Here is a 17,330-nt window from a genome sequence, read left to right as displayed (position 1 = left end):
GTCTGTCACTGTATAACACTGGGGTATAGTACTGGGGTGGGGACAGGTCTGTCGCTGTATAACACTGGGTTATAGTACTGGGGTTGGGGACAGGTCTGTCACTGTATAACTCTGGGGTACAGTACTGGGGTGGGGACAGGTCTGTCACTGTATAACACTGGGGTACAGAACTGGGGTGGGGACAGGTCTGTCACTGTATAACACTGGGGTACAGTGCTGGGGTGGGGACAGATCTGTCCCTGTATACCACTGGGGTACAGTACTGGGGTGGGGACAGGTCTGTCACTGTATAACACTGGGGTACAGTACTGGGGTGGGGACAGGTCTGTCACTGTATAACACTGGGGTATAGTACTGGGGTGGGGACAGGTCTGTCGCTGTATAACACTGGGTTATAGTACTGGGGTTGGGGATAGGTCTGTCACTGTATAACTCTGGGGTACAGTACTGGGGTGGGGTCAGGTCTGTCACTGTATAACACTGGGGTACAGTACTGGGGTGGGGACAGGTGTGTCAGTGTATAACACTGGGGTACAGTACTGGCGTGGGGATAAGTCTGTCACTGTATAACACTGGGGTACAGTACTGGGGTGGGGACAGGTGTGTCACTGTATAACACCAGGGTACAGTACTGGTGGGGACAGGTCCGTCACTGTATAACACTGGGGTACAGTACTGCGGTGGGATCAGGTGTGTCACTGTATAACACGGGTACAGTACTGGGGTGGGGACAGGTGTGTCACTGTATAACACTGGGGTTCAGTACTGGGGTGGGGACAGCTGTGTCACCGTATAACACTGGGGTACAGTACTGGGGTGGGGACAGCTGTGTCACCGTATAACACTGGGGTACAGTACTGGGGTGGGGAAAGGTCTGTCACTGTATAACACTGGGGTACAGTACTGGGGTGGGGACAGGTGTGTCAGTGTATAACTCTGGGGTACAGTACTGGGGTGGGGACAGGTGTGTCACTGTATAACACTGGGGTTCAGTACTGGGGTGGGGACAGCTGTGTCACGGTATAACACTGGGGTTCAGTACTGGGGTGGGGAAAGGTCTGTCACTGTATAACACTGGGGTACGGTACTGGGGTGGGGACAGGTCTGTCACTGTATAACACTGGGGTACAGTACTGGGGTGGGGACAGGTCTGTCACTGTATAACACTGGGGTACAGTACTGGGGTGGGGAAAGGTCTGTCACTGTATAACACAGGGGTACAGTACTGGGGTGGGGACAGGTCTGTCCCTGTATAACACTGGGGTACATACTGGGGTGGGGACAGGTCTGTCCCTGTATAACACGGGTACAGTACTGGGGTGAGGACAGGTCTGTCCCTGTATAACACTGGGGTACAGTCCTGGGGTGTCGACAGTTGTGTCACTGTATAACATTGGGGGACAGTACTGGGGTGGGGACAGGTGTGTCACTGTATAACACTGGGGTACAGTACTTGTGTTGGGACAGGTCTGTCCCTGTATAACACTGGTGTACAGTACTGGGGTGGGGACAGGTGTGTCACTGTATAACACTGGGGTACAGGACTGGTGGTGACAGGTCTGTCACTGTATAACAGTGGGGTACAGTACTGGGTGGGGACAGGTGTGTCACTGTATAACACTGGGGTACAGTACTGGGGTGGGGACAGGTCGTCACTGTATAACACTGGGGTACAGTACTGTGGTGGGGACAGGTGTGTCCCTGTATAACTCTGGGGTACAGTACTGGGGTGGGGACAGGAATGTCACTGTATAACACTGGGGTACAGTACTGGGGTGGGGACAGGTCTGTCCCTCTATAACACGGTTACAGTACTGGGGTGGGGACAGGTGTGTCAATGTATAACACTGGGGTACGGACAGGTCTGTCACTGTATAACACTGGGGTACAGTACTGGAGTGGGGACAGGTGTGTCACTGCATAACACTGGGGTACAGTACTGGGGTGGGAACAGGTCTGTCACTGTATAACACTGGGGTACAGTACTGGGGTGGGGGCAGGTCTGTCACTGTATAACACTGGGGTACAGTACTGGGGTGGGCTCAGGTCTGTCACTGTATAACACTGGGGTACAGTACTGGGGTGGGCTCAGGTCTGTCACTGTATAACACTGGGGTACAGTACTGGTGGGGACAGGTCTTTCACTGTATATCACTGGGGTGGGGAGAGGTCTGTCACTGTATAACACTGGGGTACAGTACTGGGGTGGGGCCAGGTCTCTCACTGTATAACACTGGGGTGGGGACAGGTCTGTCACTGTATATCACTGGGGTACAATACTGGGGCAGGGACAGGTCTCTCACTGTATAACACTGGGGTGGGGACAGGTCTGTCACTGTATAACACTGGGGTACAGTACTGGGGTGGGGAAAGGTCTGTCACTGTATAACACTGGGGTACAGTACTGGGGTGGGGACAGGTGTGTCAGTGTATAACACTGGGGTACAGTACTGGGGTGGGGACAGTTCTGTCCCTGTATAACACTGGGGTACAGTACTCGGGTGGGCTCAGGTCTGTCACTGTATAACACTGGGGTACAGTACTGGGGTGGGCTCAGGTCTGTCACTGTATAACACTGGGGTACAGTACTGGTGGGGACAGGTCTTTCACTGTATATCACTGGGGTGGGGAGAGGTCTGTCACTGTGTAACACTGGGGTACAGTACTGGTGTGGGGCCAGGTCTCTCACTGTATAACACTGGGGTGGGGACAGGTCTGTCACTGTATATCACTGGGGTACAATACTGGGGCAGGGACAGGTCTCTCACTGTATAACACTGGGGTGGGGACAGGTCTGTCACTGTTTAACACCAGGGTACAGTACTGGGGTGGGGACAGGTGTGTCACTGTACAACACTGGGGTTCAGTACTGGGGTGGGGACAGGTGTGTCAGTGTATAACACTGGGGTACAGTACTGGGGTGGGGACAGGTGTGTCACGGTATAACACTGGAGTACAGTACTGGGGTGGGGAAAGGTCTGTCAGTGTATAACACTGGGGTACAGTACTGGGGTGGGGACAGGTCTGTCACTGTATAACACTGGTGTACAGTACTGGGGTGGGACAGGTCTGTCCCTGTATAACACTGGGGTACAGTACTGGGGTGGGGACAGGTCTGTCACTGTATAACACTGGGGTACTGTACTGGGGAGGGGACAGGTCTGTCACTGTATAACACTGGGGTACAGTACTGGGGTGGGGGCAGGTCTGTCACTGTATAACACTGGGGTGGGGACAGGTCTATCACAGTATAACACTGGGGTACAGTACTGGGGTGGGGACAGGTGTGTCACTGTATAACACTGGGGTACAGTACTGGTGGGGACAGGTCTGTCCCTGTATAACACTGGGGTGGGGACAGGTGTGTTCACTGTATAACACTGGGGTACAGTACTGGGGTGGGGATAGGTCTGTCCCTGTATAACACTGGGGTACAGTACTGGGGTGGGAACAGGTCAGTCACTGTATAACACTGGGGTACAGTACTGGGGTCGGGGCAGGTCTGTCACTGTATAACACTGGGGTACAGTACTGGGGTGGGGACAGGTCTGTCACTGTATAACACTGGGGTACAGTACTGGGGTGGGGACAGGTCTGTCCCTGTATAACACTGGGGTACAGTACTGGGGTGGGGACAGGTCTGTCCCTGTATAACACTGGGGTACAGTACTGGGGTGGGGACAGGTCTGTCACTGTATAACACTGGGGTACAGTACTGGGGTGGGCTCAGGTCTGTCACTGTATAACACTGGGGTACAGTACTGGTGGGGACAGGTCTTTCACTGTATATCACTGGGGTGGGGAGTGGTCTGTCACTGTATATCACTGGGGTACAATACTGGGGCTGGGACAGGTCTCTCACTGTATAACACTGCGGTGGGGACAGGTCTGTCACTGTATAACACCAGGGTACAGTACTGGGGTGGGGACAGGTCTGTCACTGTATAACACTGGGGTACAGTACTGGGGTGGGGACAGGTCTGTCACTGTATAACACTGGGGTACGGTACTGGGGTGGGGACAGGTCTGTCACTGTATAACACTGGGGTATAGTACTGGGGTGGGGACAGGTCTGTCACTGTATAACACTGGGATACAGTACTGGGGTGGGGACAGGTCTGTCACTGTATAACACTGGGGTACAGTACTGGGGTGGGGACGGGTCTGTCACTGTATAACACTGGGGTTGGGACAGGTGTATCACTGTATAACCCTGGGGTACAGTACTGGGGTGGGGGCAGGTCTGTCACTGTATAACACTGGGGTATAGTACTGGGGTGGGGACAGGTCTGTCACTGTATAACACTGGGGTACTGTACTGGGGAGGGGACAGGTCTGTCACTGTATAACACTGGGGTACAGTACTGGGGTGGGGGCAGGTCTGTCACTGTATAACACTGGGGTATAGTACTGGGGTGGGGACAGGTCTGTCACTGTATAACACTGGGGTACTGTACTGGGGAGGGGACAGGTCTGTCACTGTATAACACTGGGGAGGGGACAGGTGTGTCATAGAACATAGAACAATACAGCGCAGAACAGGCCCTTCGGCTCACGATGTTGTGCCAAACTTCTATCCTAGGTTAAGCACCCATCCATGTACCTATCCAAATGCCGCTTAAAGGTCACCAATGATTCTGACTCTACCACTCCCACGGGCAGCGCATTCCATGCCCCCACCACTCTCTGGGTAAAGAACCTACCCCTGACATCTCCCCTATACCTTCCATCCTTCACCTTAAATTTATGTCCCCTTGTAACACTCCCTTGTACCCGGGGAAAAAGTCTCTGACTGTCTACTCTATCTATTCCCCTGATCATCTTATAAACCTCTATCAAGTCACCCCTCATCCTTCGCCGTTCCAACGAGAAAAGGCCGAGAACTCTCAACCTATCCTCGTACGACCTACTCTCCATTCCAGGCAACATCCTGGTAAATCATCTCTGCACCCTCTCCAAAGCTTCCACATCTTTCCTCAAGTGAGGCGACCAGAACTGCACACAGTACTCCAACAGTGGCCTAACCAAAGTCCTGTACAGCTGCAACATCACCTCACGACTCTTGAATTCAATCCCTCTGCTAATGAACGCAAAAACACCATAGACCTTCTTACAAGCTCTATCCACCTGAGTGGCAACTTTCAAAGATCTATGAACATAGACCCCAAGATCCCTCTGCTCCTCCACCTTACTAAGAACCCTACCGTTAACCCTGTATTCCGCATTCTTATTTGTCCTTCCAAAATGGACAACCTCACACTTGACAGGGTTGAACTCCATCTGCCACTCCTCAGCCCAGCTCTGCATCATATCTAAGTCCCTCTGCAGCCGACAACAGCCCTCCTCACTATCCACAACTCCACCAATCTTTGTATCATCTGCAAATTTACTGACCCACCCTTCGACTCCCTCATCCAAGTCATTCATAAAAATTACAAACAGCAGAGGACCCAGAACTGATCCCTGCGGAACTCCACTTGTAACTGGGCTCCAGGCTGAATATTTACCATCTACCACCACTCTCTGACTTCGACCGGTTAGCCAGTTTTCTATCCAATTGGCCAAATTTCCCTCTATCCCATGCCTCCTGACTTTCCGCATAAGCCTACCTTGGGGAACCTTATCAAATGCCTTACTAAAATCCATGTACACTACATCCACTGCTCTACCCTCATCCACATGCTTGGTCACCTCCTCGAAGAATTCAATAAGACTTGTAAGGCAACACATACCCCTCACAAATCCGTGCTGGCTGTCCCTAATCAAGCAGTGTCTTTCCAGATACTCGTAAATCCTATCCCTCAGTACCCTTTCCATTACTTTGCCAACCACAGAAGTAACTGGCCTGTAATTCCCGGGGTTATCCCTATTCCCTTTTTTGAACAGGGACACAACATTCGCTACTCTCCAGTCCCCTGGTACCACCCCCGTTGACAGGGAAGACGAGAAGATCATTGCCAACGGTACTGCAATTTCCTCTCTTGCTTCCCACATAATCCTAGGATATGTCCCGTCAGGCCCGGGGGACTTGTCTATCCTCAAGTTGTTCAAAATGCCCAACACATCTTCCTTCCTAACAAGTATCTCCTCTAGCTTACCAGTCCATTTCATTCTCTCCACTTCAACAATACGGTCCCTCTCGTTCGTAAATACTGAAGAGAAGTACTTGTTCAAGATCTCTCCTATCTCTTCCGACTCAATACACAGTCTCCCACCACTGTCCTTGATCGGACCGACCCTCGTTCTCGTAGAACACTGTATAACCCTGGGGTACTGTACTGGGGAGGGGACAGGTCTGTCACTGTATAACCCTGGGGTACAGTACTGGGGAGGATGTGTCACAGTATAACACTGGGGTACAGTACTGGGGAGGATGTCTCACTGTATAACCCTGGGGTACTGTACTGGGGAGGATGTGTCACTGTATAACCCTGGGGTACTGTACTGGGGAAGATATGTCACTGTATAACACTGGGGTACAGTCCTGGGGAGGATGTGTCCCTGTATAACCCTGGGGCACTGTACTGGGGAGGATGTGTCCCTGTATAACCCTGGGGTACTGTACTGGGGAGGATGTGTCACTGTATAACCCTGGCGTACTGTACTGGGGAGGATGTGTCACTGTATAACCCTGGGGTACTGTACTGGGGAGGATGTGTCCCTGTATAACCCTGGGGTACAGTACTGGGGAGGATGTGTCCCTGTATAACCCTGGGGTACTGTACTGGGGAGGATGCGTCACTGTATAACCCTGGGGCACTGTACTGGGGAGGATGTGTCCCTGTATAACCCTGGGGTACTGTACTGGGGAGGATGTGTCCCTGTATAACCCTGGGGTACTGTACTGGGGAGAATGTGTTCCTGTATAATACTGGGGTACAGTACTGGGGAGGATGTGTCACTGTATAACCCTGGGGTACTGTACTGGGGAGGATGTGTTCCTGTATAATACTGGGGTACAGTACTGGGGAGGATGTGTTCCTGTATAATACTGGGGTACAGTACTGGGGAGGATGTGTCCCTGTATAACCCTGGGGTACTGTACTGGGGAGGATGTGTCCCTGTATAACCCTGGGGTACTGTACTGGGGAGGATGTGTCCCTGTATAACCCTGGGGTACTGTACTGGGGAGGATGTGTCCCTGTATAACCCTGGGGTACTGTACTGGGGACGATGTGTCCCTGTATAACCCTGGGGTACTGTACTGGGGAGGATGTGTCACTGTGTAACACTGGGGTACTGTACTGGGGAGGATATGTCACTGTATAACCCTGGGGTACAGTACTGGGGAGGATGTGTCACTGTATAACCCTGGGGTACTGTACTGGGGAGGATGTGTCCCTGTATAACCCTGGGGTACAGTACTGGGGAGGATGTGTCCCTGTATAACCCTGGGGTACTGTACTGGGGAGGATGTGTCACTGTATAACACTGGGGTACAGTACTGGGGTGGGGTCAGGTCTGTCACTGCATAACACTGGGGTATAGTACTGGGGTGGGGACAGGTCTGTCCCTGTATAACACTGGGGTACAGTACTGGGGTTAGGACAGGTCTGTCACTGTATAACACTGGGGTATAGTACTGGGGTGAGGACAGGTCTGTCCCTGTATAACACTGGGGTACAGTACTGGGGTAGGGACAGGTCTGTCACTGTATAACACTGGGGTACAGAACTGGGGTGGGGACAGGTCTGTCACTGTATAACACTGGGGTACAGTGCTGGGGTGGGGACAGATCTGTCCCTGTATACCACTGGGGTACATTACTGGGGTGGGGACAGGTCTGTCACTGTATAACACTGGGGTATAGTACTGGGGTGGGGACAGGTCTGTCGCTGTATAACACTGGGTTATAGTACTGGGGTTGGGGACAGGTCTGTCACTGTATAACTCTGGGGTACAGAACTGGGGTGGGGACAGGTCTGTCACTGTATAACACTGGGGTACAGTGCTGGGGTGGGGACAGATCTCTCCCTGTATACCACTGGGGTACAGTACTGGGGTGGGGACAGGTCTGTCACTGTATAACACTGGGGTACAGTACTGGGGTGGGGACAGGTCTGTCACTGTATAACACTGGGGTACAGTACTGGGGTGGGCTCAGGTCTGTCACTGTATAACACTGGGGTACAGTACTGGTGGGGACAGGTCTTTCACTGTATATCACTGGGGCAGGGACAGATCTCTCACTGTATAACACTGGGGTGGGGACAGGTCTGTCACTGTGTAACACTGGGGTACGGTACTGGGGTGGGGACAGGTCTGTCACTGTATAACTGGGGTACAGTACTGGGATGGGGACTGGTCTGTCACTGTATAACACTGGGGTACAGTACTGGGGTGGGGACAGGTCTGTCACTGTGTAACACTGGGGTACGGTACTGGGGTGGGGACAGGTCTGTCACTGTATAACACTGGGGTGCAGTACTGGGGTGGGGACAGGTCTGTCACTGTATAACACTGGGGTGCAGTACTGGGGTGGGGACAGGTCTGTCACTGTATAACACTGGGGTGCAGTACTGGGGTGGGGACAGGTCTGTCACTGTATAACACTGGGGTATAGTACTGGGGTGGGGACACGTCTGTCACTGTATAACACTGGGATACAGTACTGGGGTGGGGACAGGTCTGTCACTGTATAACACTGGGGTACAGTACTGGGGTGGGGGCAGGTCTGTCACTGTATAACACTGGGGTATAGTACTGGGGTGGGGACAGGTCTGTCACTGTATAACACTGGGGTACTGTACTGGGGAGGGGACAGGTCTGTCACTGTATAACACTGGGGAGGGGACAGGCGTGTCATAGAACATAGAACATAGAACAATACAGCACAGAACAGGCCCTTCGTCTCACGATGTTGTGCCGAACTTCTATCCTGGATTAAGTACCCATCGATGTACCTATCCAAATGCCGCTTAAAGGTCGCCAATGATTCTGACTCTGCCACTCCCACGGGCTGGGCATTCCATGCCCCCACCACACTCTGGGTAAAGAACCTACCCCTGACATCTCCCCTATACCTTCCATCCTTCACCTTAAATTTATGTCCCCTTGTAACACTCTGTTGTACCCGGGGAAAAAGTCTCTGACTGTCTACTCTATCTATTTCCCTGATCATCTTATAAACCTCTATCAAGTCACCCCTCATCCTTCTCCGTTCCAACGAGAAAAGGCTGAGAACTCTCAACCTATCCTCGTACGACCTATTCTCCATTCCAGGCAACATCCTGGTAAATCTTCTCTGCACCCTCTCCAAAGCTTCCACATCTTTCCTAAAGTGAGGCGACCTGAACTGCACACAGTACTCCAACTGTGGCCTAACCAAAGTCCTGTACAGCTGCAACATCACCTCACGACTCTTGAATTCAATCCCTCTGCTAATGAACGCAAAAACACCATAGACCTTCTTACAAGCTCTATCCACCTGAGTGGCAACTTTCAAAGATCTATGAACATAGACCCCAAGATCCCTCTGCTCCTCCACCTTACTAAGAACCCTACCGTTAACCCTGTATTCCGCATTCTTATTTGTCCTTCCAAAATGGACAACCTCACACTTGACAGGGTTGAACTCCATCTGCCACTCCTCAGCCCAGCTCTGCATCATATCTAAGTCCCTCTGCAGCCGACAACAGCCCTCCTCACTATCCACAACTCCACCAATCTTTGTATCATCTGCAAATTTACTGACCCACCCTTCGACTCCCTCATCCAAGTCATTCATAAAAATTACAAACAGCAGAGGACCCAGAACTGATCCCTGCGGAACTCCACTTGTAACTGGGCTCCAGGCTGAATATTTACCATCTACCACCACTCTCTGACTTCGACCGGTTAGCCAGTTTTCTATCCAATTGGCCAAATTTCCCTCTATCCCATGCCTCCTGACTTTCCGCATAAGCCTACCTTGGGGAACCTTATCAAATGCCTTACTAAAATCCATGTACACTACATCCACTGCTCTACCCTCATCCACATGCTTGGTCACCTCCTCGAAGAATTCAATAAGACTTGTAAGGCAACACATACCCCTCACAAATCCGTGCTGGCTGTCCCTAATCAAGCAGTGTCTTTCCAGATACTCGTAAATCCTATCCCTCAGTACCCTTTCCATTACTTTGCCAACCACAGAAGTAACTGGCCTGTAATTCCCGGGGTTATCCCTATTCCCTTTTTTGAACAGGGACACAACATTCGCTACTCTCCAGTCCCCTGGTACCACCCCCGTTGACAGGGAAGACGAGAAGATCATTGCCAACGGTACTGCAATTTCCTCTCTTGCTTCCCACATAATCCTAGGATATGTCCCGTCAGGCCCGGGGGACTTGTCTATCCTCAAGTTGTTCAAAATGCCCATCTTCCTTCCTAACAAGTATCTCCTCTAGCTTACCAGTCCATTTCATTCTCTCCACTTCAACAATACGGTCCCTCTCGTTCGTAAATACTGAAGAGAAGTACTTGTTCAAGATCTCTCCTATCTCTTCCGACTCAATACACAGTCTCCCACCACTGTCCTTGATCGGACCGACCCTCGTTCTCGTAGAACACTGTATAACCCTGGGGTACTGTACTGGGGAGGGGACAGGTCTGTCACTGTATAACCCTGGGGTACAGTACTGGGGAGGATGTGTCACAGTATAACACTGGGGTACAGTACTGGGGAGGATGTCTCACTGTATAACCCTGGGGTACTGTACTGGGGAGGATGTGTCACTGTATAACCCTGGGGTACTGTACTGGGGAAGATGTGTCACTGTATAACACTGGGGTACAGTCCTGGGGAGGATGTGTCCCTGTATAACCCTGGGGCACTGTACTGGGGAGGATGTGTCCCTGTATAACCCTGGGGTACTGTACTGGGGAGGATGTGTCACTGTATAACCCTGGCGTACTGTACTGGGGAGGATGTGTCACTGTATAACCCTGGGGTACTGTACTGGGGAGGATGTGTCCCTGTATAACCCTGGGGTACAGTACTGGGGAGGATGTGTCCCTGTATAACCCTGGGGTACTGTACTGGGGAGGATGCGTCACTGTATAACCCTGGGGCACTGTACTGGGGAGGATGTGTCCCTGTATAACCCTGGGGTACTGTACTGGGGAGGATGTGTCCCTGTATAACCCTGGGGTACTGTACTGGGGAGGATGTGTCACTGTATAACCCTGGGGTACTGTACTGGGGAGGATGTGTCCCTGTATAACCCTGGGGTACTGTACTGGGGAGGATGTGTCCCTGTATAACCCTGGGGTACTGTACTGGGGAGGATGTGTCCCTGTATAACCCTGGGGTACTGTACTGGGGAGGATGTGTCACTGTATAACCCTGGGGTACTGTACTGGGGAGGATGTGTCACTGTATAACCCTGGGGTACAGTACTGGGGAGGATGTGTCCCTGTATAACCCTGGGGTACAGTACTGGGGAGGATGTGTCCCTGTATAACCCTGGGGTACTGTACTAGGGAGGATGTGTCCCTGTATAACCCTGGGGTACTGTACTGGGGAGGATGTGTCACTGTATAACCCTGGGGTACTGTACTGGGGAGGATGTGTCACTGTATAACCCTGGGGTACAGTACTGGGGAGGATGTGTCCCTGTATAACCCTGGGGTACTGTACTGGGGTGGATGTGTCCCTGTATAACCCTGGGGTACTGTACTGGGGAGGATGTGTCCCTGTATAACCCTGGGGTACAGTACTGGGGAGGATGTGTCCCTGTATAACCCTGGGGTACTGTACTGGGGAGGATGTGTCCCTGTATAACCCTGGGGTACAGTACTGGGGAGGATGTGTCCCTGTATAACCCTGGGGTACTGTACTGGGGAGGATGTGTCCCTGTATAACCCTGGGGTACAGTACTGGGGAGGATATGTCACTGTATAACCCTGGGGTACTGTACTGGGGTGGATGTGTCCCTGTATAACCCTGGGGTACTGTACTGGGGAGGATGTGTCCCTGTATAACCCTGGGGTACAGTACTGGGGAGGATATGTCACTGTATAACCCTGGGGTACTGTACTGGGGAGGATGTGTCACTGTGTAACCCTGGGGTACAGTACTTGGGAGGATGTGTCCCTGTATAACCCTGGGGTACTGTACTGGGGTGGATGTGTCCCTGTATAACCCTGGGGTACTGTACTGGGGAGGATGTGTCCCTGTATAACCCTGGGGTACTGTACTGGGGAGGATGTGTCCCTGTATAACCCTGGGGTACTGTACTGGGGAGGATGTGTCCCTGTATAACCCTGGGGTACTGTACTGGGGAGGATGTGTCACTGTATAACCCTGGGGTACTGTACTGGGGAGGATGTGTCCCTGTATAACCCTGGGGTACAGTACTGGGGAGGATGTGTCCCTGTATAACCCTGGGGTACAGTACTGGGGAGGATGTGTCCCTGTATAACCCTGGGGTACAGTCCTGGGGAGGATGTGTCCCTGTATAACCCTGGGGTACAGTCCTGGCGAGGATGTGTCCCTGTATAACCCTGGGGTACAGTCCTGGGGAGGATGTGTCCCTGTATAACCCTGGGGTACAGTCCTGGGGAGGATGTGTCCCTGTATAACCCTGGGGTACAGTCCTGGGGAGGATGTGTCCCTGTATAACCCTGGGGTACAGTCCTGGCGAGGATGTGTCCCTGTATAACCCTGGGGTACAGTCCTGGGGAGGATGTGTCCCTGCTCAGAGATGGTGGTCAGTATTGTCACCTGTGATCTGCTCTTGCAGCTGCTGCATTGATCCGGTGAGTCACGGGGCATTGTAATCGCTCAATGTTGCTGTCAAATCCATCTCGATTCTGTGACCCTGTCTCCCCGTGACCCTGTCTCCCCGTCTCCCCGTGACCCCGTGACCCTGTGACCCCGTCTCCCCCTGACCCTGTGGTTATTGATTGGTTGGTGTTGTTTTTTCTCCAGGGTTCCGGTGAGTCCTGGGTCCGGGATTCCTGGCTCTGTCCCTGAGCGTGATGGCTGGATCAAGCAGCAGCGTGTGGAGTCCTTCCTCAGCCCTGGTTCACTGCAGGTCTCTGTGTACAGTGGCCGGCCTGGCCTGCTTCCATGTCGGAGCCTGAGTGCCTCTCCACGGATCCGGACATTGAGCAGGACTGACAGCCCGTCGCCATGCCGACGCAGAAGGCTGAACACTACATTGTCAGGAAGTAGTGTGAGGGCCCCGGCTCTCTCTCCGGTTGGAGCCAGTGTTCACCAGAGCAGAGCCCGAAGCCAGGCTCCTGTTACCAAAGGCAGACCACTGGCTGCTGGAGGCCAGCAAGCTGCAAGATAATGGACAAGGGTCTCAACCCAGGCACTGTCAACCTCAGGTTACACAGCACCATCTCACAGCTCTCAGCATCGAACTGTCCACCACAGCCCCTCATACACACACACACACAGACACACACACACACAGACACACAGAGACAGACTGCACCATCTCACAGCTCTCAGCATCGAACTGTCCACCACAGCCCCACATACACACACACACACAGACAGACACACACAGACACACACAGACACACAGAGACAGACTGCACCATCTCACAGCTCTCAGCATCGAACTGTCCACCACAGCCCCTCATACACACACACACACAGACAGACACACACACACACACAGACACACAGAGACAGACTGCACCATCTCACAGCTCTCAGCATCGAACTGTCCACCACAGCCCCACATACACACACACACACAGACAGACACACACAGACACACACAGACACACACAGACACACAGAGACAGACTGCACCATCTCACAGCTCTCAGCATCGAACTGTCCACCACAGCCCCTCATACACACACACACACAGACAGACACACACACACACACACACACACACAGACACAGAGACACACACACACACAGACAGACTGCACCATCTCACAGCTCTCAGCATCGAACTGTCCACCACAGCCCCTCATACACACACACACACACACACACAGACACACATAGACAGACACACACACACACAGACACACACACACACAGACACACACAGACAGACACAGACACCCACACACACAGACACCCACACACACAGACACCCACACACACAGACACCCACACACACACACAGACACACACACAGACAGACTGCACCATCTCACAGCTCTCAGCATCGAACTGTCCACCACAGCCCCTCATACACACACACACACACACACACACAGACACACATAGACAGAGACACACACACACACACACACATAGACAGACACACACACACACAGACACAGACACCCACACACACAGACACACACACACAGACAGACACACACACACACACAGACACACAGAGACAGACTGCAGCATCTCACAGCTATCAGCATCGAACTGTCCACCACAGCCCCTCATACATACACACACACACACACACACACACACACACACACACACATAGACAGACACACACACACAGACACACACACACACAGACACCCACACACACAGACACACACACACAGACACACAGACACACACACAGACACACACACACACAGACACACACACACACACAGACAGACTGCACCATCTCACAGCTATCAGCATCGAACTGTCCAACACAGCCACCCGGGCTCAGCATCTCATACACACACACAAACTGAGACAGACACATGTACACACAGACACACACACACACACACACACACACACACACACACACAGACACACACAGACACATACAGACACACACAGACACACATACCCCTCTGCTTTCAGGCCGAGAGTAACACAGGAAAGACAGTCCCTCATTCTGGAGCAAATAAATGTGCACTCATTGTCCGTACCATCACTGCAAAACAGCTCCATCTAAGCAACACAAGACACCAAATATCCTTCACCTTCAACACCACGAACTGTGGAGAACATGTGTTCTCATTCACAGAGGGGATTCTGGGACTGAGAGAGAACTCATTCAGAGAGACAGAGAGAGGGTCCAGGGGAATGGGGCTGAGAGAGAGGGTCCAGGGGAATGGGGGCTGAGAGAGCGAGCTCATTCAGACAGAGAGGGTCCAGGGGAATGGGACTGAGAGAGAGAGAGAGCACTCCCCCTCACTTTGTGTAACTTGGTGAATTGTGCCTGGTTTATTCTTCACACTGCTCTCCATTTGCTGTTGCTGCTCTGCCCACTCACTTGGTTCACTCTGTGAGCTGCCGAGCTGTGTGAAGGAACATTTTTCCCAGTTTGTCCCGAGCTCTCTCGGGTTCTGGGTCTGAGGCAGCTGCTGCTGGTTATTACTTGTGATGGGCAGAGGCTGGAATGCTAGGGAGCTGGGATGGGAACACCGTGTTGGCACTGAGACTGGTCTGTGCTCCTGGTCTTGAGTGGCTCGACTATGTTCTTTCCACTTCCCTTCCTTCCTGTGCCCAGACACGAGGAGAACAACTTGCTCCAGGTTTGGGTCAAAGATCGCAATTTGATCAGGGGTTTGCAAAGAACATACCTGAAATATTCCTTGACGATATAAATGGAGCAGCTACCTTCCTGTTTACACATTGCCAATAGAATGTAAAAACAATGGGAAATAATATATTCTGCATGACACTTGTATCAGCTGGGAACCAGAACGCAGCATGTATCGTTTAATTCCTCAAACATGCACAGGAAGCCGGGAGTGAGTCCTCATCCTGCTGAAGGTGTAAGCAATCGCAGCGTCTCCGCACTCTGCCTCGATTCACTTCTCTTTGGAAGACAGGAGCTCACTTCTGACTTCCCTCAGCTTCGCTTTGTATTCTTGCGAAGGCAGCAGTAATTAATCCAGGAAGGAGCAATTGCTCCCATGTACTTTTTCTGCACATTTCAAATCTCAGCATTTTAATCCAGAATTGCTGGCATCGGACATTTGGTTCATATTAAACAAATCAGGTTGCTTGCTTCTGAGTTTTCAGGGCCCACTGTCAGCGATTCCTTTCTGTAATGCTTTGGTGTCAACACATTTACAAGGATTTTCGATGAGCAGATGGTTTCAGAGAGTTCTGGTTACTACCACTGTCTCTCGACATCAGCTGCACTGTGTGGGGGAATGAACAGACCACCTCCAGACAAAGTGAAAGTTGATTGATGTGCATTTCACCATCGGTGCTATTCCCTGGTGTGACATTGAATGTGTACCTCTCATTGCTGTCCTCTGGTCTGTGAATCACAAACAGCAAGCATCCAGGTTCACCAGGTAATGTGGAAGGCAAGTGTAATGTTGGCCTTCCTTTCAAGGGAAATGGAATGTAAAACTGTACAAAGCACCTGTCGGAGCACAGTAGGAATCCTGGGAAAATTAGTAAGAGAATTGTGGATTACAGGGATAAGAGTGAATTGGTTCTCCGATCAGCCGTGATCTCATCGAATGGCAGAACAGGCTCAATGGGCTGAATGGCCAACTTCAGATGATGTAGAGGTGCTGGTTGGACTAGGGTGTACACAGTTAAAAATCCCCCAACACCAGGTTATAGTCCAACAGGTTTATTTGGAAGCACCAGCTTTCGGAGCGCTGCTCCTTCAACAAGTAGCTGTGAACATAGAACATAGAAAAATACAGCGCAGTACAGGCCCTTCGGCCCTCGATGTTGCGCCGATCCAAGCCCACCTAACCTACACTAGCCCACTATCCTCCATATACCTATCCAATGCCCGTTTAAATGCCCATAAAGAGGGAGAGTCCACCACTGCTACTGGCAGGGCATTCCATGAACTCACAACCCGCTGAGTAAAGAATCTACCCCTAACATCTGTCCTACACCTACCACCCCTTAATTTAAAGCTGTGTCCCCTAGTAACAGCTGACTCCATATGCGGAAAAAGGTTCTCACTGTCAACCCTATCTAAACCCCTAATCATCTTGTACACGTCTATCAAATCTCCCCTAAACCTTCTTTTCTCCAATGAGAACAGCCCCAAGTGCCTCAGCCTTTCCTCATATGATCTTCCTACCATACCAGGCAACATCCTGGTAAACCTCCTCTGCACCCGTTCCAGTGCCTCCACATCCTTCCTATAGTATGGCGACCAGAACTGTACACAATACTCCAGATGAGGCCGCACCAGAGTCTTATACAACTGCAGCATGACCTCAGGACTCCGGAACTCAATTCCTCTACCAATAAAAGCCAGTACGCCATATGCCTACATCACAGCACTATTTACCTGGGTGGCAACTTTCAGAGATCTGTGTACATGGACACCAAGATCCCTCTGCTCATCCACACTACCAAGTATCCGACCATTAGCCCAGTACCCCATCTTCTTGTTACTCTTATCAAAGTGAATCACCTCACACTTACCCACATTGAACTCCATTTGCTACCTTTCTGCCCAGCTCTGCAGCTT

At 51.7% G+C, this 17,330-nt stretch overlaps 1 protein-coding gene across 1 annotated transcript in view; it reads left to right on the top strand.

The window, feature by feature from the left end:
- Positions 1–13,285, top strand: part of LOC140453828 (tau-tubulin kinase 1-like) — a 121,643-nt gene extending 108,358 nt beyond the window's left edge. Inside the window, 1 exon segment of the mRNA XM_072548714.1 lies at positions 12,914–13,285. Coding sequence (XP_072404815.1) covers positions 12,914–12,958 — 45 coding nt within the window. The 3' untranslated portion in view covers positions 12,959–13,285.
- The last annotated feature ends 4,045 nt before the right edge of the window (positions 13,286–17,330 follow it).

The sequence above is a fragment of the Chiloscyllium punctatum genome, chromosome 3 (assembly GCF_047496795.1).
Source record: "Chiloscyllium punctatum isolate Juve2018m chromosome 3, sChiPun1.3, whole genome shotgun sequence".
NCBI classification, from domain to species: Eukaryota; Metazoa; Chordata; class Chondrichthyes; order Orectolobiformes; family Hemiscylliidae; genus Chiloscyllium; species Chiloscyllium punctatum.
The sequence above is the reverse complement of the archived record's forward strand: the minus strand, read 5'-3'. Positions and strand labels throughout refer to the sequence as shown.